General features: G+C 44.8%; 1 protein-coding gene across 3 annotated transcripts in view; it reads right to left on the bottom strand.

Annotated features, from left to right (window-relative positions):
• Nucleotides 1–2,234: 2,234 nt before the first annotated feature.
• Nucleotides 2,235–23,561, bottom strand: part of Jaml (junction adhesion molecule like) — a 28,519-nt gene continuing 7,192 nt past the window's right edge. For all 3 annotated transcript variants that reach the window (XM_031345343.1, XM_031345344.1, XM_031345345.1), the window contains 8 exons: nt 22,382–22,545; nt 20,882–21,107; nt 15,961–16,073; nt 13,041–13,272; nt 9,483–9,633; nt 7,618–7,678; nt 6,460–6,543; nt 2,235–3,334 (listed from right to left, as the gene is read on the bottom strand). In XM_031345343.1, coding sequence (XP_031201203.1) covers nt 3,299–3,334; nt 6,460–6,543; nt 7,618–7,678; nt 9,483–9,633; nt 13,041–13,272; nt 15,961–16,073; nt 20,882–21,107; nt 22,382–22,545 — 1,067 coding nt within the window. In that variant the 3' untranslated portion in view covers nt 2,235–3,298. The remainder of the gene's footprint in view (nt 3,335–6,459; nt 6,544–7,617; nt 7,679–9,482; nt 9,634–13,040; nt 13,273–15,960; nt 16,074–20,881; nt 21,108–22,381; nt 22,546–23,561) is intronic.

The raw sequence follows: 23,561 nt of genomic DNA, 5'->3' as shown, positions 1-23,561 counted from the left end.
TCTCCTGAAGTGTTAGTATTTGATAGCTTTGGATCTACCTCAATTTTGAAATATAAAAGGAAGGTTTGTGGGGCGCTTGGGACAGGAGAAAGACGTGGGTTTGCCCTTCCTCCTCAGTTCTAGCCGCCAAGCCCAGAATGGGAGCCGAATGGAACAAATCAAGTTCAAAGCTGGACACGCTGAAACTTCTGCACTGTGCCCTCCGAGGACCAAGCTGCCCCACCCATTCTTAAGCTTCTACTCCAATGCGTTTCAAACCCAGAACAGTAGATGGGAGATCACCATCCATCCACCTGACTCTGTATCCTGAAGGCCACACAGGAGGCCACTCTCCATTACACACCTTGTTTAAGGAAATAGAAATGGGCTCCTTAGCCCAAGAAAGAATTTAACTCAAAAGGCCGCAAATGAAGTTTCTTCCTCTATGAGTACCTCAGTGATGGAAAGCCCTAGACGCTGCTATGTCCAGGGGAGGATGCTGCCTCCAACATAATCTTTGTTTAGCATTAACAGATGTTTTCTGTGGCTCCTAAAGAGCAAGAAGAGAAATTTACTGACTCTTTTCCATGGTTCACCAAAAGCAAACAGAATAAACTAATAACAACCATGTCATGTTTGGAGAGCTTGGAGAATCATTTAAAAATGTATCCCTACTTGAGAATGAATCAGAAATCAGAGATACAAGGTAATCAGAAATCAGAGATACAAGGTAATCAGAAATCAGAGATTTAAGCTACTGTAGTGGCTTTAATCCCAGCACTCCAGGGACTGATGCAGAAAGGTCATCTATGAGGTCTAAATCAGCCTGGGATACAAAGCAATACCCTGTCTCCTTCATGTCCTCTTTTTTTAATCTTAATTTTTAGTTGCTTTAAATTTTTTATTTTATGTGTATGGGTGCTTTGTTTCTATATATGTATGTGCATCACATGCATGCCTGGTGCTCACAAAGGCCAAAAGAACCTCCTAGTGTTATCGTTACAGATGATTGGGCTGCCATGTGTGTAATGTGAATTGTATCCAGGTCCTCTGTAAGAACAGCACATGCTCTTAACCACTGAATTATCTCTCCAGCCTGAATCTTTTTTTTTTTTTTTTTTTAGTAACTCACTGAGTCCAACTACTGCTGTTCCTATCCAATGGTTCACATTTGGTATCCAGCCATCCTCTGGAGATATGGGTGACCCATCAATCGCCACACTCTCCCAGTAGCTCCTCAGCTAGAAGTGGGACCCCAAAGGTGCTGGAATGATGAGATTTCCTGCAGGTACCTACAGCTACTGTCAAGTCTAGAGGACAGTTTACAGCACTGCTCTCTCTGCTTCCCTCAGCTCTCCCTGCTCCCTGCCCCCAGCAACATTCCCTGAGCCTTGGTGGCCTGGACATAGACATCCCAATTAGGGCTTAGTACTCAGCAACACTTATTTTCAGTGCTTTGACCAGTTAAGAATCTCTCCATTAACTGTTGCACGCTGCAAAAAGAAGCCTCTTTGGCCAAGGCTGACAGCAGCCCTTGACTATTAGTATAGACATAAATATTTAGAAAGCAGTTTCACAACACAAACATTTACCAGAACAATAGTAGTAGTCACCCCTGACCCCAGAACCTAGGACCTCCCCAGCTATAGACCTTGGGCCAGGTTTCTAGTATCACACATGAATTCCCTCCTGTGGAGCAGGCCTCAAATCCCATCAGAGAGAGTGGTTGGTTATCCCCATAAAGGTCATGTAAATATTGTCCAGGAGGTTCAGTGTGTATCAGTGCATGGTCCACCACTAGGTAAGACCATTTATGCCTCCCCATCAGTGGTCTTCATAGTACCCTCTGGCACCATGGAAGCTAGCCAACAAGGAAGATTTCCAGAAGGCTCCAAGCTGACTTCTCTATGTTTACCAAAGTGTATGGTGTCTTCAGCAACAGAGCTTACCACTGAGTTATGGGCAACACTCTGTTTCAAACAAGCAAAGAAATCAGTGACCCAGGGACTAGGCCAGTGTAGCTCAATAATAGAGCACTTGCATTGGTATAAACAAGACTCCAAATCAAGTCCCCATTAGTTAAAAGGAAGAGAAAGACTTAGAGGAGACTTTTATTGCCCCTGAATGGACAATGAGGAGAACGATACAGAGAATGAGGAAGGTCTGTGACAGTTGAGGAAACCTGACCATAACTGGAGTCCCAGCTGACCCCTCTGAGCCATAAGTCAAGATAAAAACAAACAAACAAACCAAGATTTTAGGATCAACATTTTTATTTAGTTTTTATTGAACATTTTTAAAAAATGTTATGTATATGGGTGTTTTGCCTATATGTATGTCCGTGTACCAGTGTCACCTCCCTTGGAAGAGTTATGACCCACCATGTGGACGCTGGGCATCAAACCCCAGTTTTCTGCAAGAGCAGTCAGTTCTCCTAACTGTGAGCTATTTCTCCAGCACCACTCCCATTTGAGAATTTTTTAAAATAAGATTGACCCATTTAAATCTCATGATAACAATAACAAGTATAGGACTCTCATATTTCAGACCAAGAATTCAATCACTGGCCATTTGCTTTGGCAAGCCTGTTCAACACTTTTGAAAAAGATGAATGTCCAAACTCCACAGGCTTAGCTTCAGCTACCAATGCAGATCCAATTAGCATGAGGAAATCCTAAAGCTGTTTTCATATCCCACTTCCAACATGTTACCCCTAAACCTTCCCCCAGAACCAAACCAGTCCCCAGATGTTGAACTCATTGTGGCTCTCCTCAAAGAACACTTTCTCAGGAGGTCCATGCTTGAAATTTCCCTACCTGCCCTTCATCTGGGACATTAAAAAAAAAAGATGGTTTCCATAAGCCACACTTATTTGGGGATAATTCATCAAAAGAATTGGTTTTTGTTGGTTTATATTTCTGTGAGTCTCTTAGTAGCTCATCCACAAAGACAAACAAACAAACAAACAAACAAACCATTATGTAATGTTCACATTACAGATCCGGCCCAATGGAGTGCTTGAAAGCACAAGGTAGATCAGGCAGCTCCTCATGCTCACCAGCCAGCACACTATTTCTGGGAGAAGTCCGAGGTCTGCCTCCCTTCATCAGTGCCTGGTTATCTGGAGCAGTTCCATCTTCCTGCTGGACTCCAAACCCTCCATCTTGAGGCCTTTGATGGAGGCCAAGACCAGCTGGAATGCACAAGTCTAAAATAGCTGGCATAGTGGCCCCAGGGACCACCAAAAAGAGTCTCTTCTTCTCAGAAAGTTTGCTCTGTTTTGGGAATTCCCCAAGCTGACTTTCCCTTTTCAACCAAATTACTTGGATCTGACTGGAGAGGGCCAAACTGGATGCTGTGGAGAGACAGAAGATAAAAAACAAACACATTTGTCCACATTGAGGGGCTGGGGATGAAGCTCAGTAGTGGAGTGTTTGTCTAGCATGTGGAAAGCCCTGGGTTCAATCCCTATCACTGAAAAAAAAAAGTCAAAAAATAATATAGCAGCCTTTCATTGTGATTTTCCTTATATGCTGGATAAAATAATAAATTCTACATATGTTGCTTCATTAGGTCCTTACCCCCATAAAACAGGGTCTCATGTGGCCCAGGCTGGCCTCAAACTTACTCTATAGCACAGAGTGACCTTGAGCTCTAAGATAAAAAACAAGCTCACAGAGGCTAAGTTAACTGCCTCTGTCACCTGCTAAGTTACAGAGGCAGAATTTAGATCCAACCATCCAACTCCAAAGGCCATGCAATTAGGTGTTATAATGTGATATCTAAAAAAAAAAAGTCTGTATGTGCCATTTATAGACATTTCTTAAATATTTTCAATCTGTGGTTGGTTGAATCCATGGATTCTGAAAACAAAGAAATAGACTACACTAAAGCAATTTAATTAGGTCAACAGCAACAAAATGACAGGCTTCTTATTGTCATTGTCTATCAAAGAACACCTCTGCTGTTACAGTTTCAAACAAGAGCCTGTAACCCAGAGTTTGGCTATGGGTAGGGGTGTGTGTGTGTGTGTGTGTGTGTGTGTGTGTGTGTGTGTGTACATACCTATTTATATATACAGGGACCAGAAAAAGATATGAGACTGGCCCTTGGAGCTGGAGACACAGGCATTTGCAGGACTCCCACCTTGTTACGAGGTGCTAGAATCTGAACTCTGGTCCTCATAATTGCAGAGCAAGAACTCCTAATTGCTTAGCCATCTGCTAGCCTCCCATGGGTTTATTTATTCTGTGGCCTGGAACCCAAAGATCCACCTTCCTCTGCCTCCTGAGTATTGGGATGAAAATTGTGCACCACCACACCTGGCATGTGTTTCTTTCTTTTAAAGATTTGCTTTTTTTTTTTTAATGTGTATATGTAGGGGAGGAGTGAAGTTGACCACAGAGTCCAAAGGTGTCAGGTCCCCATGGAACTGGAGTTACTGACACTTATGAACTACTTAACATGACCTTTGAGATCCAGATTTGGGTTGTCTGCAAGAACAATACAGACTCTTAAATGCTGAGCCAGTTCTCCAGTCCATAGAGTATCTAAGTGACTTGGCCAACCCTGAAGGCCTCTGTGCTTGTAGCCTGGGCCTCACTTCCCTCATACTTTAGCAGAACTGAGCCATCAAGGAGACAAGGACATCAAAGGGACGGAGGTACTGTTTTCCTTGCACAGCATGTGGGTAGCTGTGAGGAGCTCTGACATATCTCCACTCCTGCAGACTGTGTTTGTAGGTGATGCTCCTACCAAAAGGGGTCTCTAAGAGCCAGGGTGAGGTCTGGCCTGTTGCTGGAGTATCACATGGCAATAATGGGAGAGAGATGTAGAAGAAAATGAATCTATTCATCTGTGACTTCAGAAAGGCTAATGTTTTACTTAATGGAACAGGGCCAGACCTCTGTTCTCACAATGCCTAGGCAGAACTTTCTCCACTGCCATCAGCTGGGAATCATGTGTCTTCTGTGCAGTACGACAGGAGCAAACACAAGCCCGACCTTCCACATGTTTGGGAGGCCAGCCTTCCTGGACTCAACAGAGCATAGCTCTGTCACAGGGAGGGGATCACTAATTAGTCTACAAATTAATGTGGTACAACTGTGAGCCAATTCCTCTGTCCCTACCCCTGCACACTGCACAGCAGGGAGCCTTTCTGGGTGCTTTTCTTCTCTGCCTTTCCTGAGCTGAGTAAGACTCACACTCCAGCCTTTCTTCTGAAATGTAGCCTGCAGCCTGCATGGCAGTTAGATTGTGAGGTGCTAATAGCAAAGGTCAAAATAAATAAAGCCAACGGCTAAAAGGGATCCTATGTTTACCTTTTAAAATGCCTATGTATGTGTGTATGTATGTGTACAGGTGCATTTGTGTATATGCATATATGTATGTGTGCATGTGCATTTGTGTGTATGCATGTATGAATGTGTGCATGTAAGTATGTATACATGTGCATTTGTGCATATGCATGTATGAATGTGTGCATATAAGTATGTATGTGTGCATGTTAATTTGTGTGTATGCATGCATGTATGTGTGTATGTGCATTTGTGTGTGTGCATATGCACTTGTGTGTATGTGCATGTATCTGTGTGTGCATATGTATTTGTGTATGTATGTATGCATGTGTACATGTGCATTTGTGTGTATGCATGTATGTATTGTGCATGTGAATTTGTGTACATGAGTACAGGTACATCATATAGTGGTGTGCATCAGAAGACAACCTTGGGTATCAGTCCTTGCCTTCCACTTTGTTTGAGACAGGGTCTCTTTCTTGTTTGTTGTCTCCTATATTGGGCTGTGTTTCCAACTCTCATCTTGCCATAAGAATGCTGGGATTACAAATGGACATGCTGACAGCTTTTTATGGGTTCTGAAGATTCAAACCAAGTTCCTCATGCTTGAACAGAGGCACTTTACCAAGCCATTTCCCTAGCCCTCCACACACATCTTGCTTTAAGATAGGGTCTCATGTAGGCCACGTAGACTTAAACTGGGTATGCAGCTGAGAATGACCCTGAACTCCACATCCCCCTGCCTCCACCTCCTTAGTGCTGGGATTATAGGTGTGTACTTCCACAGCCGACTTTCATAGTGCTGGGAATCAAGCCCAGGCCTTCTCACATGGGAGACAAGCACTCTATAACCTGAATTACATCCCTCTCCCCTACTTTTACCTTTTAGTCTCCTGCCATTCTCATCCAATGACCTAACATACTTTATTACATCTAGTTTAGCCAGAGCTGTGCACAGGGGAAGACTCCTACCTACTGTGCTGGTGCTCTCTATTGGTGATTTTAGTCCTAAGCAGAGTTTGCCCTCCCTATTTCCTGCTGCTTGGGAAAAAAACCTGCCCTCTACAAACAACCTCTTCAGGAGGCCTCACTCTTGCCTCCCTCCCGGAGCTTGGGATATCCTCCCCATCACCTCCTCCCGTCCCATAAACCTGGTCCAGCTAGGACCCAGAATGATTCTCACCATGGTCATGTAGGTAGCCTCTGATTCTCCACTTGGTCCTGTCTCTACCGTCTCCCACGTAGTTATGGAGGAGTAGATATGCTTCTGGAGTGGAGAGAATACAAAAGTTCCTAAGTGTCATCCAGGAAGAAAAGCAGTTACTCCTGTTCACTGGGCCTCAGCTACCAAAACAAAAACAAAAACAGCAAAAGAAAACAAAGGCAAACAACAACAACAAAACCAAAACCAGGAGAGCCACAGAATCACCAATGATGATAATTCAGGCTCCAGACTTCTTGGACTAATTCACCAGGAAAGGGCACCAACTTCCAAAACCAAACATCTCTGAATCTCTTAAGTATTGGCTTGGCAGTAGGGAGACCACGCTTATCCTGCAAAATAGCTCGTAGGCTGTGGCCACTTCCTTCTGATTAGTCACAGCAAGTTGATATTAATTATCAGCTAGCTGTTATCATCTCTCAGAGAGTTGGTATGGCAAGAACTGCCCTCCTTGAGCATCACAGCTGTGAGGGCTGATGACAGATTCCCCATCCTGTCGCTCTTAGGGAAAGAAGACACATTCTCAGGCGTCTAAGGATTGTACCAGGTTGAAAAAAATCTTACTTTTGGGACAAAAGCAACCCAAAACTGAGGAAGCCAACAGACCAAAGAGAAGCGTCTAAAAGTTAGAATGTGGAGAGGGGGAAGGAGAGAAAGAGGGGGGGAAGAAAGAGGAGGATATTGGAGCTCAGGGAAATTAACTAATCTCTCAGCTTCTATTTATAACTCCACTTCAAAGCCTCATGGAGGGGGAAGTCCATCTTGATCTCCTCTAACAGTTCCTGAACACCTGCTCTTAATCAGTAAGTCCTTAGCTCATGAAGGTAGTAGAGCTTTCTGATCTCAAGTTCAGAGCTCTTTCCTATACCTACCCCCAGGATCTGCCACCCACCGCTGATCTGGCCCAGGCTACCCTGCCCCAGCCCATTCCTCAGAGGCAATGGTTAAGGCTTTTCAAGTCCCTGCTGTGCAGAGGGCCATGGCCTATGAGCTGAGAGCTGAGACTAATGGGTAAGACACAGTTCCCAAGTGACGGCCTCCACCCTACACCTCCCCAAGGTTTCCTGCTAAAGTGTGTATGCATCCATGTGCCCATCAGAGGGCATGTTCTTCTCTCACCTCTGGTCTAGTCTTCTCTTTGTTCTCCAGGCTCTTCACAGAAGCCATAGAGCTTACTGAACTGTAAGACATGAAAAGCACACAGAGTCAACTTCTGAATCTCACACAGTATGCTGATTCAAGTGCACCTAGAAAGAACGCTACACTGAATGGGACTTTTTCACACTAGCATGGCTGGGCACAAATATGTCAGAAGTCCCAGCTCCTCCTGAAGCTGCCCCATCCCCCGCCTACCCCCACCCACACCCACACCCACCCCCACCCCCACCCCACCAGGCTGTGTGCTCTGACCTTTCCCAATCAGGCCCTTCATCTTTGATCTCATGGCCAGTTACCTCATGTGTTTGTCATTAAATTTATGTTTTTTTTTTCTGTTTTAATCTAAGGCAGAATTTTTTTTAAAGTATAAGCATGAAAATAAACCATGATTGTAAAGTTGTGTATTCTCACTGTTAAATGAATCAGATACTACAGATTTGCAAGTGGTCCCCTTACTGGACAGGATCTTATCTTTATTGTCTAATTACTCCTCAGAACTAATCCTTCAGAACCTCCATCAATGACAGTCTAAGTAACTCTCAGACAAAACATGCCCAGCCCACAGGCTTCTGACATGAACATTGCATTGCTTCCTTCCTGTAATTGAGATCATATTGCACACTTCCCCTTACAACCTTCTTGACTGCCATCCCATGCCATTGCATGCTGGCTTGTAATGTAATGGTATATTCAATAGAATACCCACTCACCCAATCATTGCCTTTCTGAAAGCTGCTCTATTCATAGTGTCCCCAGATTTTAATTAGTAGCAAAGTTACAGTGACTGTATTTATGTGGGAGTCACAGGATAGCGGTGTTCCTTTAGAAGGCTGGCTTTCCTTAACACTGAGGACCACAGTACAGACATAAATTGTGAGTGGAAACTACACAGTCTCTTGGTCTTTTGCTCAAATGCATCACGTCTAGAGAGATGACCCTTAGAAGGGCCAAGCAAGGTCAAAGCTAAATCAGACAGCTCTGGGAGCAGGGGTGTACCTTAACAGGCACAATTGTTTTCTTTAGAATGTACACTCCCCTGAAAAAAGCCACTCAGGCATCAGTGCTGTGACTTGGTGGAGAAAAAGCATGTCTTAGAATGTGCAAGACACAGGGTTCAATCCCCAGCACAGGAGAAAAAAACAAAGCCAGTAATCCTTGGTCTTATGGGGTCTTCCCCACTGTTGTGATTTCAGCTGGGACATTAGCTTAAGCCATCAACATATTTTATTAATATTCTGTAAATGGAAGAGTTGCCAATAATCAGTAAAATTCTAGCATCTGTGCCCTGGCATTTGGACATTTCTAAGAGTCTAGGAGAGCGAGTGATGAAATTCAATTAAATAACACATTTCAAGTCAGGCATGATAGTACATACCTGCAAATCTAGTAAATCAAAGGGTGAGGTAGGAGGATCATAAGTTCAAAGCCAACCTGAGGTACATAGGGATTTCCTGTCTCATTCTCCTCCCCAATTAATAACTTCTTCTACGCAGTCCCTGGGTACTGCGCATGAGGTCTATATATGAATTTGTGTTCTACTTAAGCCTCCATTTGTGAGGGAGTTGATAAACTTTGTATAACAGCAAGGAGAATGAGCATGGTATCGTAACATCCAAGCCTTTCTGAAGGGTGGTACAAAGGGCACAGAGCCATCTACAATGGCATCAAATATAAGGAGCAATGTAACACCACAGGGCGCTGGCACGCTCTTCTCCTTTGGATTAGATAAGATCAGGCTCAATTAGAGTGAGGTGGATACTCTTCCACTATGGTTTCGAGGCAGTGTACACACTCAGCCTCCTAACTGAAGGGGGATGGTCATGTACCTCTTATTCCACTTGGTTTTCTTCACAATTAATATCAAAACTGGAAGCAGCAGGAAGGTGGCGCAGACGATCCCCACAATGATCACCAGCTGATTCCCATCCAGGATCCCCCGCTGAGTCTCATAAATTCGAGGAGTTGGTGAAATTGACCCTTGGGAAAGGGAGAGAGAATTGGAAGGGTCTCAGTATTCTAGAAAGAAGCAGAGAGCCCCACTGCCTTATGCTAAACAGCAGCCGCCAGGTCAGGAAACAGGGAGAAAGCCAGGCTGCATCCTGTATCAGGACACTGGGAAACCATCCCCATTAGACTAAGAACCAGCCAACCCCCTCTAAAGTTGGCAGGAGAAACGGCTGCCTTTACCTATACTTGAGAGCCCTTTACATCACTAACTCTATGTTAAAATTTGGCTTAACAAATGACTAGAAATAACAGGCATTTTCAAGGCCACTGACATTCTTTTTTTTTTAAACATTTTTTAATTTTTTTAAATTTATTATATTTAAGTACACTGTTGCTGTCCTCAGACACACCAGAAGAGGGCGTCAGATCTCATTACAGATGGTTGTGAGCCACCACGTGGTTGCTGGGATTTGAACTCAGGACCTTCGGAAGAGCAGTCTTACCCACTGAGCCATCTCACCAGCCCCAGCCACTGACATTCTTATGGGCAAATAATTGTTTAAGAAAGAGCATATGCTGGGCTGGTGAGATGGCTCAGTGGTTAAGAGCGCTGACTGCTCTTCCGAAGGTCCTGAGTTCAAATCCCAGCAACCACATGGTGGCTGACAACCATCTGTAATGAGATCTGACGCCCTCTTCTGGTGCGTCTGAAGACAGCTACAGTATACTTACATATGATAATAAATAAAATCTTTAAAAAAAAAAAAAAAGAAAGAAAGAGCATATGCTATAATATAGTGACAATGCTATATAAAGCTTCAGAGTATTCTGCCAGTATAGTGTCCTTCACTCCGCTCATCTGTTTATTCTAAAGACATATATCAGCATTTCTTTGGCACCAGAGATGTCTAGGCATCTCATCTTCAAAGACGATGGATGCCCAGTTCCTGCCTTCAAGGAGGGAGACAAACACAAAACCAGAAATCCACAAGCTTCTACACACATGACAACAGATGTCTGTATCAGAAACAGAAGGGCACAGAGAGAGGGTTGCTTGGTTCTGTGCAGAGCACAGGAAGAGATCTTTGCCAGCAAGTGTTAAATTTTAATGTGAATTTTAAAAGAAACACTCAGTTTGTTGGGCTGTTGGTAATATGGAGAAAGGATGAGAGGGCATCATGCTTAGGGCTTGGTGGCCTGGCAGGGTGTTTTGAGGGAGTGGAAGCAGCTCCATGGGTGCCGTTCAAAGGTTGAAGCTGAGGATGTGGCAGAAAGTGGAGAAGCAGTGGGGTCCACGTCAGGGAGGAGCTTCACCTCAGCAAAGAGTTGTCCTCTTTGTGCTACAGGTCACGGAGAAGTCAATTCGAGTTGTATCTATAAGTAGCAGAATGCAATGCTCCACTGTGACTTAGATGGGTGGCCCCAGCAAAGAATGACAGCAGGGACTGGTTAAAGGCTAAAAGAGGAGACAGCCAGGACTAAGGTTGGAGAAGGCCTGGAAGGAAGGGAGCCTCAACATCAGCAACAGAAGTAGCAGGACATACTCATCTGTTAGATTAGGAAAGGAACAGATCAGGAGCCACTCCCTGGCATCCAGGTACATAGCCACACCCACGATGGTGGCATTAACCAATGCTGGGGAGACAGGATGAGGGAGAGGCATGCGTATTTGAAGGATCTGTGGAAACTGGTGGAGATGAAATATATACGTGCATAGAACTTCTACCATCCCCCGAACCAGCCCTTCTCTCCCTCATCTCTATGCCCTCATCCTTGGATTCAACCAACTGCAGATTGAAGGTAATCATGGGGAAGAACTACCACCTGCCCAGGATGGTGTGTGGGGACAAGAATGGGGTGTGGCCGAGTCTAAGGGTGGGGCGGCCTCAGAAGGAGGTGAGCCTCCACCCCCCCACCTTGGTGTGTGCTTTCTCTGTGGAATGGAAGGAAGGCTTGTGAGAACAGAACACATATAGGAATGAAGAAATTAGCAGCAGTCTAGAGGGTGATCTTTAGTATACAGAAGGCTTTGTATCTATTATAAACAATTGCCATTTTATAATATAAGGAGCTTAGGCATCCAGAGATTTTGGCATTTTCAGTGGAGGAGAAAGTCCTAGAACCAAATTTCTTCAGATATCAGGAGACCCATACGGCTGTTTATAAACATTTGTGCCCATCTAACTGTTTCCAATATAGGTTAAACACAGTGTCAATATAGTGAGGAAGACTGGGGCCAATGATCTGCACACCACTGGTGATATAAACTACAGCGGGCCCGGCAATCTGAGTGAAAACAGAACTGTAGGGTGAGAGCTGACATGGAGTGCTGGCAGGAGAAGGAACTAAGTTGAGCAAGACTGGACAAGAAAGGGAGAAAGTGCAGGGTCAAAGAGCCAAGCCTGGAGGATCCCCAGTGGATAAGTGGATGATGTCAGGGCGCAGGGATTAGCGGCACCCAGGGCAGGAAGGAACTCATCTGCCCCAGGATGGTGTGTGGAGACAACAATGGGGTATAGAGGTGTCTATGGGTGGGGAGGCCTCAGAAGGAGGTGAGCCCCCACTCCCCATCTTGGTGTGCTTTCTCTGTGGAGTGGAAGGAAGGCAGGCTTGTGAGAACACAACACACATAGGAATGAAGAAATGTCTTGAAGAAACCCATCTATCCTGCTTCCTGCTTCCTGCTTCAGCTGGGACCATTTGGCACTGATAAGAAGGTGTCTCTGGCCTGAAGCCCTGAAGCACCTTCCTTTCTAGTCATCTCTCCCCACCCTGAGCCGACCACAGCCAGCTCCTTCAGGCCTGAGTGAGAGGGAAAGTCTGCAGCCCACATCCTGACTGCTAACAGAGTTAAGATTTAACTTTAGCCTCACACAACCTGACTCAGTCAGTACAATTACATCTTCCTTCTCCTTGGTGCACACTGTTTGCCAGACTGTAAACCCCTTCATCGGAAACCCCTGTTTCTCCTTCTGGAACATTCCTATTTTCTCTCTGTCACTTGCTGTCTCTCACGGTTTAGGATTAGTCTCCTTTCACATGGATGTACAACTCCCTCAAAGCCAAGCAAACTTGACTTGGGATCTCCACTCTACTTCACTCCAAGCTCCCATGTCCTTACAGCAGTGGATTGCACTGGCCATGAGTGGGGTTTGGCAAAGCCTTTGTGATCATTGTATGTTAGCTCATTGTATCACTCATTGTATGTTAGGCCTCCTTTCCAGGCCTAACATCATACAGAAACAGCAAGGAGAGCCCAGGCATCTGGTGAGTCAGGTTGATTGAGGCTCACTCTCAGGGTTGTACAAGTCTAAGGCCAGCCCCTGGAAGCAGTGCCTTCTTCCACTGTGCATGCCTGGGGCCTTCCTAATTCACTCCAGATACAGCTCTGCTGTTATGCGTGGCCCCTTAACCCTCTTCACCCAAATATTAGTTACTTTGAGATTCGTCCTGGATCACATGCAGCACAATGGTTTTCCTGGACTCCAGCTTTCCCAGGTAGATGCTGCAAGTGTAGATTCCTTGGTCAGACTCCTTCACTGTTTGAAGCCTGATTGAGCCATCATTGCGAGAGATGTCACCTGCCAGGTCTACACGGTTCCGGAAGCGGCCCAGGTTCTGGAAGTTTCCACTACGCATGTTGAAGTCATAGCTCATGACAATTTCCTCCTACAATTGAAAGGGTCAAAAGCATGAGGCTGGGGGAGGACTGTGGGGGAGATCTTGCACCTGACAAGGCTCTGCCATGCAAGGGCAGGAAGAGTGTTAGATAACACAAAGTCATGTTTGTTGAAGTTTAGCCCTGGTTCTGCCTCCCAGCCCCATCCTCCCAGAAATAAGACTCAAACTCAAAATATCTTTACAAATACTTTGGCCACATAGCTAGACTCTTCTCTGACTAGATATAACTTAAAATATCCCATTTATTCTAGCCTGCATTCTGCCACATGGCCGGTTACCTATGCTCAGGTATCATGCATCCATCTCATCACATCTTCCCGCCGACTCTCCCACCTAGGTCTATCCCAGAATCCTTTCTCTCTCTAGATGTCCCACCTCCCATTTCCTACATAAGCCATAGGCCACAGGCCTTTTAATTGACAGGTGATGCATCCATACGATACAGAAGATATTCTCGCTACACATGTTCATATGCACTTGTGCAGCACGTGCATATTGGTGAGTACAACACCACGCCATAAACAAGTGTTTCATCAGACCAGGTGGGTTTTAAAGGGGTCAGTGGCTCTGGCCTGTAATCCTACCTACTCAGGAGGCTGAGGCAGAAGGATACCAATTTCAAGTGAGTAATTTAACTGGACTCTATCTCAGAATAAGGAGTGAAAAGAGAGCTAGGGCTTTGATTCTGAAGCAGAGTGCTTGCCAGGTATGCATGAAATCCTGAGTTCAATCCCCTACACCAAAGCTAAAGACAAGAGAGTGACAGAGGAAGAGGAAGAGAAAGGGACAGACCAGGCAGAGTCAGAGACAGACAGAATGAGAATTTAAAGTAGAATTAAAATTACCCTTTACTCTTCCGAAAAGAAAAAGGCAAAAGTATACTTTATTGTATAACGCTTCCAGTTAGATTTCTAGCAGGCAGCTAAAGCCTGTCTAAAACTGACTGTTGCCCCCCAAACCAGTTCCTTCCAGTCCATCCCACTTTGGTAAATGGTAATGTCTTCTTCCAGATGCTCAGGCTAACGATCTTAGAGTCATCTTTAACTCCTCTTTCTTGAGCAACTCGTATCTAATGGGCCTCTACCTTCAAAATACATCCCCAGCCCAGCTGCCCTGTCTCAGCTCCCTACTGCTGCTCTGCCAGGTCCAAACTATAACCCATCTCTACCAGGAGCATCTCTCCAGCAACAGCTTTCTCACCTGCCTCCCTGCTCACCCTTTCCCACAGTCTCCTCAGCAGATAACAAGCCTAAGATCCAGCATGCTGCTCCTCTGCTCTAAACCTTCCCCGGCCCCTCATCTCTCCTAGAGGCTCTCCCTGACTCCTTTTCCTCTCTCACATCTCTCTTCAATTCCATCACTGGATTTAGTTACACAGATCCCCAGCTACTTCCTGAGAGCTGGTCTCCAGGCTACTGTTCTTGCCTCTCCTATAACTAGAACCCTCCAGTTCCCTCTCTTCACCTTCTTCAGACCACTATGTGAATGTCACCTTCATGAGGCTTCCCTGACTATCTACATAGACTACAAGCTTAAGGGTTCTTTGGAGCTCTGCATTATTTATTGTTTTAGATACCCACCTCATCATCACTTCGCTGTGAATAATCCTCTACCTCTACTGTTAGTGTCCCATCCAAACAGGGTCTTTACATAAATGGAGGTTGGAATGTTTTGTAAAGGCATGTGGATATTTAGTGGTGGTGGTTGTGGTAGAGGTAGTGGTAGGGCCTCAAGCATACTAGGCAAGTGCCCTTTCTACCAATGAACTCTCTCTCACCCTAGTTTTTGTTGTTGTTGTTGTTTGTTTGTTTGCTTTTGTTTTTATTCAAAAGGAAAGAGAAGTCTTTGGGCAATGAGTTAGAGACAGAAACACAAATGGAGAGACTTGGCCCCAACTCCTCTTTCTGTCGTGAACCCTTTGATGGGTGTCATACAAATGCATGACCATGGGGGCTGGAGAGATGGATTCGGTATAGAGGTCTGGGCTAATCCAAGGTTTTCCCTGAGTCCCTGATGTGTGGAGAAGGAACACAGCTCCTCTTATAAAACCAGGAACATGCTTGCCAGAGTCTTGAATGGCCTGGGGCTAAGGCACTGGGGGAAGTGTGGCTTCAGATCATGAGAACAGAATTCTTCCCACCCTAAGGGGCTATGGTTATTAGACTCAAGGCCGCTGTGTATCCAAACTGTCAGGCTCTTGAGACACCCTGTGTTCCCATTGTGCAACATTGCCTGATTAGCTTCCTGCTGACTGCATCCCACTGTATGATCGTTTCTGCTGACTCTGTCCCATTTCTCCCCTAAGAATACAGCGTACAGTTCTGTCTTGGTTTGATTTTTTGTTCTTTGGTTGGTTGGTTGGTTGGTTGGTTGGTTGGTTGGTTGGACTTTTGAGACAGGGTTTCTCTGTGTCGCTCTGGCTCTCTTGGAACTATCTCCATAAACAAGACTAGCCTCAAACTCAAAGAGACCCACCTGCCCACGCCTCCCAAGCAGTGGGATTGAAGGCATGTGCCACCACCTCCCAACTTGGTATAACTTCTTTAAAAACTTGCTTGTGTCAGCCATCAGCTTGCGGAAGACTTCCTGATGGCAAGCTTTCCTTTTCTTTTCCTTCTCATCTCAAGACCAACTCCCACTTAGGACCCTGCTAAGAAAGAACTCCCTTCTCCTTACCTCAGCATGCTTTCCTGAAGAAAACATCCAGTTTACTCTGGTCACCCGTTTCTCTTCTGTGCTCTGGACAAAACAACTCATCTGGGTTGAATCACCTACACGGACTTTGAGCTCTGGGAATAGAATGGTAAACTGAGTCAGATGTAGAATATAATCAAGTAGACTTTCTAGACAATAAAGTCTGGGGGCCTGCGAGATGACTCAGTAGGTAAGAATGCTTATTCTGCAAGCCGAAGAACCTGAATTCCAATCCCCAGTCAGGCATGATTGCTCATTGCCTTGGAACCCAGCATTCAGAGGCTGAGACAGATGAACCTGAGAGCTCACTGGTCAACCATTCTAGCCAAAATGGTGGTGCTTCCTTTAGTAAAAGATCCTATCTCAAAGCAAAATGGTGGGAAAAGATGGAAGAGGGCAAATACAACTCTGCCTAGTATATATGCAGTGCACACATACACACATACACACACGCGCACACACACATGCACACAAACACATAATAAATAAAGTGTAGCTAAGGATTCTCAACAGCAGAATGTCACTGTCACCAAACATGTGAATGAAACATCCAAGAAACTTGTTCTTCTCTCAAAGCAACATGGTGTCCCAGCATAGGAGAATGGCTCACACCCCCACGGTCACCAAGTCTGAGGTTCCTGTTGCTTTTACACTCCAGTCAGCTCTTTCTGCTAGCCTTTAACTCCTTTATCCTTTCCCCTTTCCAGAGTTCCTCTCATATTTGAAATCCACAATAAGCACAGAAAAAACCCTCGCTTTCTGCTCATGAACATAGAGACCCACATCGGCACAGCACAAACAGGAAGTGGCCATTTTAAAAGCTGATTCTCATCTTTAACTTGCTCGTTTTTCTAACTTGGGGGGGAAAGATGAATCATGGATGACTTTCTTCAACCTCTTGTACTCATTTTACAAGTTATTTTGGGACTGGCTTGAGTTTTAGTTCTGGCTTCAATGCAGATCATGAGACTCCTTGCAAATTAGGCCAAGGAAGTAGCCAGATCTCCCCTTTGACTTCTCTCTGCTTCCAGAGCCCAACTCCCCGTCTGGCTCCAGCCCCGACTTCCACTGGGTTGTGCAAGCAGCTGAACCTGTCATATTCTCTCTGAATAAGCCATTCTAACAGGTCCCTAAAAAGAAAACAAGTAGATTATTGCTAACTTTTCCACACTGTCTTATACAAAGCTACCATGGGGTCAACTAAGAAAACAAAGGCAGGCTAGCACACAAGGAGGCACGAGACTGAGTCTTAAGTAGACAGAGTTCTTTCCAAAGAATGCTAAACCAGGGTCCTGAGCGAACAACCACAGTGCATAAGCAGACTTCTCATCCAGATCGCCTCCCTGGGAGAACATGAACTTCCTGCCCAGCAAGAGAGCTACACAGTGGGAAGAAAGCAAAAGAAAATAATATGAACTTCAACTCAGTGGAGGGAATTCTACAGGAAGTGAAAAGCCACTCCAAAAGGCATCCATAGAGACGGAACTCCCTCTCAATTATATGAGCACATTAAGAACTGAACACTCATGTTTTAAATCAATAACAATGGCTGAACATTCGGAGTCTTTCTAACATACTGAGCATTTACAGACACCTTACAGGAGTCTTTCTAACATACTGAGCCTGTGCAGACACCTGACAGGAGCCTTTCTAACATACTGAGCCTGTGCAGACACCTGACAGGTTGCATAGCAATTAGTCATTATAGCATGCATGTTCAGTTCCTATGATTTGAGCCCATCCAGTGCTCCATATAAGTTAAGGACATGCTCGACCGCAGAACATATCCCCCGCTGAAGAAATTACAATGTTTCTAGGTTCTTGCCATATTGCTCTCCATTTTACAGGGAAGAAGAGTGAAGGGGGCCCAAAGCCATATGGACAGTGAAAAGAAAAGTCAGAACTCAAACCTGAGTCCAAGAGAAAACAAACCTCAAGCTTTCTGGCATGCTGTACTCTATCACAGGAGGAGGCCTGGGACTAAGGCAAAAGGACTAGAAGCTATTGTCATTTTTAACCTAAAATATCTAAGAACTATGGGAAGGCATTGAACTCGTAGGAGGATTGTAAACCAGAGAGGACACCTTGCAAAGTAAAATCACAAATGACCATACACATGGAGTTTCCATATGGACAGAGACACCTTTATAAACAAGTAGACCACCATTCACCAGACAATGAGGCAAAACTATTAAAGCTTAAATCTATCTGTTCCTGTTTTTATTGAAGGGGGAAGAAACAGGGTCGCCAGATCAGATCAAAGATTAAGGAAACACCTGACCACCCCAATGTGGTCCTAGCCAGTTTCCTAGGCTTCTTCAGCTCTTAACACTGGCCCCATTAGTCCTTTTTTATATCCACTAAACTGGAAAGGGCAGCCACGTCATAGGCTATACTTTGAGGAGGGTGTAGGTACAGTATCGGAGAACAAAGGTAGGAAAGGGACACACAAGGAGAATCTTGGGGGAAAGCTAACATCGGCTTCCTTTTTCCTGGAAGACCACAGCCTTGGAATTAAGGGAAAAGAACATAGAAAAAAATGATAGGAGGGCACAAAATGGATTCACACAAGGGGCACTAGTTTGAGAATTTCACCTATTACCCTAATGTGTATTGATTGCCTACACTCTACCAAGCACCATGCCAAAGGCTTGTCAGAGACAGACAAGCAAGGAAGACAGGGCCGTGACTAGCAGCACGAGAGGTGCTAGTGGGCTTGTTAGGAGTTCTGTAGGTAAGAACCAAAACCAGCAGGGGAGAGTAGAGGCCCTCTACTCTCAGGCAAGGAGCCCCGAGGCCTCTATTCCTCTATGCCATGCTTATTAAAGATTCATCTTTACTTTTTAAATTATGAGTATATGTAGTGGAGGTAGAATTTGCATGTGACTGCAGGTGTCCAAAGGTTGCCAGAGGAGCTGGATCCCCTTAGAGCTAGAGTTACAAGCCATTGTAAGCTGGGAACCAAATTCTGGCCCTCTGCAAGAACAGTCTGTGCTCTCAACCACTGAACCATCCACTCTTATCCCACACTCATTTTCTTTTAGTTGGAAATTTGTTTTTCATGAATTTCCCTCTTCCCCCATCCCTCTCAGGTCTTCCTCACATCTGTGTTCTTTTTTTCCCCTCTCTAAAAAGGAAAAAAGGCAAAGACAAGGCAACAAAAAATAATAAACACAACACAGAGGAGAAAAAACCCACAAAAGCACAAAAATGAAAGTCAAAATCAACATGCAAAAGATGGATAAGACAAAAGTCTACAAAAATACCACTGGTGTGTGTGTGTGTGTGTGTGTGTGTGTGTGTGTGTGTGTGTGTGTGTGTGTGTGTGTGTATCTAATAGGCATGGAATGGGGTCTGCCCTGAGGTGAGGGGTGGCTGATATATCCAGTGAGACACCATTGAAGAAAACTGACTTTTCCTTTGCCAGTGGGTATCAGCTGAAACAGGCTCTTGATTAGGAGTGGGAGCCATGACCACTTCCCCTCTGAGAGCTAGGACCCTTTCTGCCTTGAACCTGTACAGATCCTGTGTATGCTGCCCCAGTCTCTGTGAGGTCATACATGTGTCAGTTCTGTTATGTCTGGAAGACACTGTTTGCTTAGTGTCATGCATCCCCTCTAGCTCTTACAAATCAATCTTCCATGGGGTTTCCTGAGCCTTGAGAGAAGAGCTTGGATGATGACATCCCTTCAAGGACCCAGTGCTCCAAAGTCTCTCACTCTCTGAACATTCTCCATCTATGAATTTCTGTGTTGGTTCCCAATATCCCACACTTTTAAAGAAGGCAGTATATTGTTTTCCTTGTGTTTTGTGAGACAGGCTAATCTTGTTTCCTATGTGACTGGGAGTGGTCTTGAACTCCTGAATGCTTCAATCTCTCAAGTGCTGGGATCACAGGCATGTTCCACCACACTTGGCTAAGAATGAGATAGATAGTTGTGGGTTTCTAAAAGTTTTTACTTACATATTTTATTTGGAAATGTTTATATGAATACAGCAAACAAATTTGAGATGCCCTGGGTATGATTAACTTGGATATCATTAGTCTATTAGAAAAGAGAAGAGTGGAAATTGTTTCCACAATGAAAGAGTTCAGAACACGTATGGAGTGTGCAGCTTCATGTGTTGCTATCTTCAGTTCAGTCAAGGTGAACTAAGAAGTCTAAGAGAGTCACCATCTCAGGGTTAGAAAGTTGGCTCACTGGTTAAGAGCACTTGTCCTTTTGAAGGACTGGGGTTCGACCCACATGGAGGATAACTACTTCCTCAGGCACCAAATATGTATGTAGTGCACAGACAAAAAATAATAATAAAATAAATGTAAAAAGAAGAAGAAAGAGGAAGAGAAGAAGAAAGGAAGGAAAGAAAGGGAGAGAGAGAGGGAGAGAGAAAGAGAGAGAAAGAGAGAGAGGGGGAGGAGAGAGAGCACATCTCTAAGTAAAGAACAGTCTTTGCAATTCAAAATTACTTTGGTGCCTTCTGTCTCTAGGGAACTTCCCTTCCAGCAGCTGGCTGACCCTCACATCTTTAGAGACCAATCCAACAGTGGTTGCCCATGAGACTTATTCTTGAGTTTTCTCTGGAGTATAATGCCTCTTTGAGTTACAGTCTTGGCTGAGATTCTTGGTCAAAGGGAAGAAAGACCTTTCTAATGTTCATCCTACAACAATTACAGTCACCTCAGTCTAAATGGTCATTTTCAGACCGTTGGGAAGGACAACACAAGCTTCCCAGGGAGTCTGTGAAGAAGGAGTATGCTCAAACTAATAGTTACCACTATAGTCCTGAAGACTCGTCCTAAGGTGAGTACTTAGCCTAAAGACTGGCAGTTGGTCAGTCCCCATCTCTCTTCCACAAGCAATCTGTTCGCCTCTGGTCCCTTTTTGAGTTAAGTATCCCATACCTTTAGAATCCTCTGGTAGCACGAGCAGTTCCACGGGCTTTTTCAACACCATGTTCTCATTTTTGAGGCGGATTTCACAGGTGTAGATTCCCTCGTCAGCCTTTTGAACATCTTGGAGCAGGAGAGAACCATCATTACGAAAGATGTCCCCCACCAAATGTGACCGGTTCTGGAAGCGCCCCGTAGGCACGCTAAGGTTGGAATAGTAGTACAGCACATATTCATTCTGAGAGTAACAGACATTGGAGAAAAATCAAGAGAGGAACAAGACGTAGGAGTCTGGATCAAAAAGACCATTATGTGCACATATCAAAGCTATCACCATAAAACTGACCAAAAAGTACTTAGCCAATAATAATATTCATAATGATAATGTAACAGGTACCTGTCTAGCTTGTACAAGGCTCCATGACTAATTTTCTATACAGACAAATAAAATGTGATATCCACATTTTCATTTCTTACAACATAAGGAAAGATGAAACACCTTCTCCAATCTGGGTATTAGAACTTTGTATATTCACTTCCTTTTATATGACAGAGCAGGTGAAATACCACTCAAATGGATGACCTAATTCCTCTGGTATTGTGGATGGTGTTCCCAGCAGGATGGCTGCCATTCCCCTCAACTCTACCCTCACCAGCCAGCAATATCACAAAAGAAGGAATCATCAGTAGGGATGGTTGCAGGCTGGGAGGTAGAGACCTGGGCAATTCTTACTTCTGCTTCTACCATAGATCTGCTTTATATATATAAAGCTACAATAGCTGTCACTGACTTACAAACACTGGTATTTCATTGCCAGCAGCAAACTCCTTGGGCCATGCCTCACAAGCAGTCCTGATATCCACACATTTCCATAGATCTTGTGACAGAAGCCGAAGACAGTTTCCCAGTCAGAGAGTTCATGAAAGTCATCCCCTGCCTGGCTACTAATCCCAACACTGCAAGCAGATGCAAAGAAGCAAAGTATGGTCCCCCAGAATAGAAGAATGTTCAAAGAATCTATCCTGTCACAGAGAAAGATACCTGTACCCTCCCTCATACACCTGACTCAGAGCTCTTTCATCTAGGCTACAGGAATTGCCTCTCATGTCCACCTCTACTGCTCCATAGGGCAGGAGACAATGAAAGCAACTGAACCAGTTAAGCACTGGTGCCATTATGGTGGCCTCCTCCTCCTCCTTTTCTCCTTTTCCTTTTCCTCCTCCTCCTCCTCCTCCTTCTCCTCCTCCTCCTCCTCCTCCTCCTCCTCCTCCTCCTCCTTCTTCTTCTTCTTCTTCTTCATAGCAGGGGGTGGGGTTAAAGCTCAAGTGACATTGGATAATCTACCCTGCTGATGGCTCACATACAAGCTAAAAGGAGGCTCAGTGATGGCTCCTTCCAAAGTTCTTGCAGTACTACTTCAAAGACTCAAATTACTGATTCTACCACACCCATCCCATCCTGACACCATCAGCCTGAGGCTTGTCTATGAGATCAGGCTGCCTCTTCCTTACCTCACCATCTTCATCTTTCGAGAATAGCCAATCCACTCTGTCCACGTGTTTCTCTTCTGTGCGCTGGACAACACATCCCATCAAGGCTGATTCACCCACATGCACTCTCAGCTGAGGGAAGGAAACAGTCAAGTCTGGCTGGCCCTGTGGATAACCTACAGGGGCTAAAGGCAAGAAGATGTGTTATTTAGACAAGCAGCTTCAACAACAAAACTCAGGGTCTATGTCTAGATACTATCCATTTTCCCTCAGTCCATGATCCAGCATAGTCCAAGCACTTAGAGCCCCCTCAGTGAAACCAGCACAACAAAGGAGACCCATTCTCTGATTATCTACATGCTTCAAGTTTGAAGGATTCTGCACCCTTCTAATTGCAAGGTGAGCTTGTTGGTCCCCTTGGCCTCACTAGTCCCTTCCCCTTTTCTAGAATTCCTTCTCCCTTCCTTTCTTATGAAAGGAGATCCTGAAGTCCACATCCCCTGACTCACTTCTCTTAGCTCTGCATACAGCATTCTTAAGGTTCAATTAAACAGGAAGTGAGCTCTTGCTGGCTCGTGAGCTCACCGGTTCCCTATCTGGATGACCTGCTTCCTAGTGGCTTTGTTTTCTTCCTTGGTTCCCTTTATTTAATTCCTTCACAAAAGCCTCTCTCTGCATTTGCTGGCTGTGTCTTTCTACAGTGAAGTGGGCCAGAGTGAAGCATAACTCTCTCTTTGAGTCTCTTTCACCTTTGTGCTCTCTCAGCCTTGCCATCAACTCTGGCTTTTAATAGGCATTCTCAGGGGTGGATTCCCTCATCCCTGTCATCTACTTGTCACTCATGGAATTTCAAGAGATCACTAAGAAGGAAAGCCATGGCCACTTCTGTTTTCACAAGCTATCCTCTGGCCAAAAGAACAAAGCCTGAGAGACAAATTTAAATGTTGCCCAGTTCGTATTAAAGAGCCAACTGAACACATATGGGAATGAACAGGAAAGGTGCCAGCCTTTTCATCCAAGCTCATTCTCCTGAGAGAAGAAAGAGAGGAGCTTCCTGCCCAACAGCAGGCTCACACAGTAGGGAGGATGGAAGAGAACATATGAACTCTCAACCCTTTGGATGGTATTTTTGAAAAAAACTCAAAACAAGCTCCAACAACTATTGGGAATTTTCCTGTGAGGAAAATTGAATGTGTGTGTG

This window comes from Mastomys coucha, unplaced genomic scaffold (genome assembly GCF_008632895.1).
Source record: "Mastomys coucha isolate ucsf_1 unplaced genomic scaffold, UCSF_Mcou_1 pScaffold23, whole genome shotgun sequence".
Lineage (NCBI taxonomy): Eukaryota > Metazoa > Chordata > Mammalia > Rodentia > Muridae > Mastomys > Mastomys coucha.
This window is presented reverse-complemented; position numbering and strand designations above follow the sequence as displayed.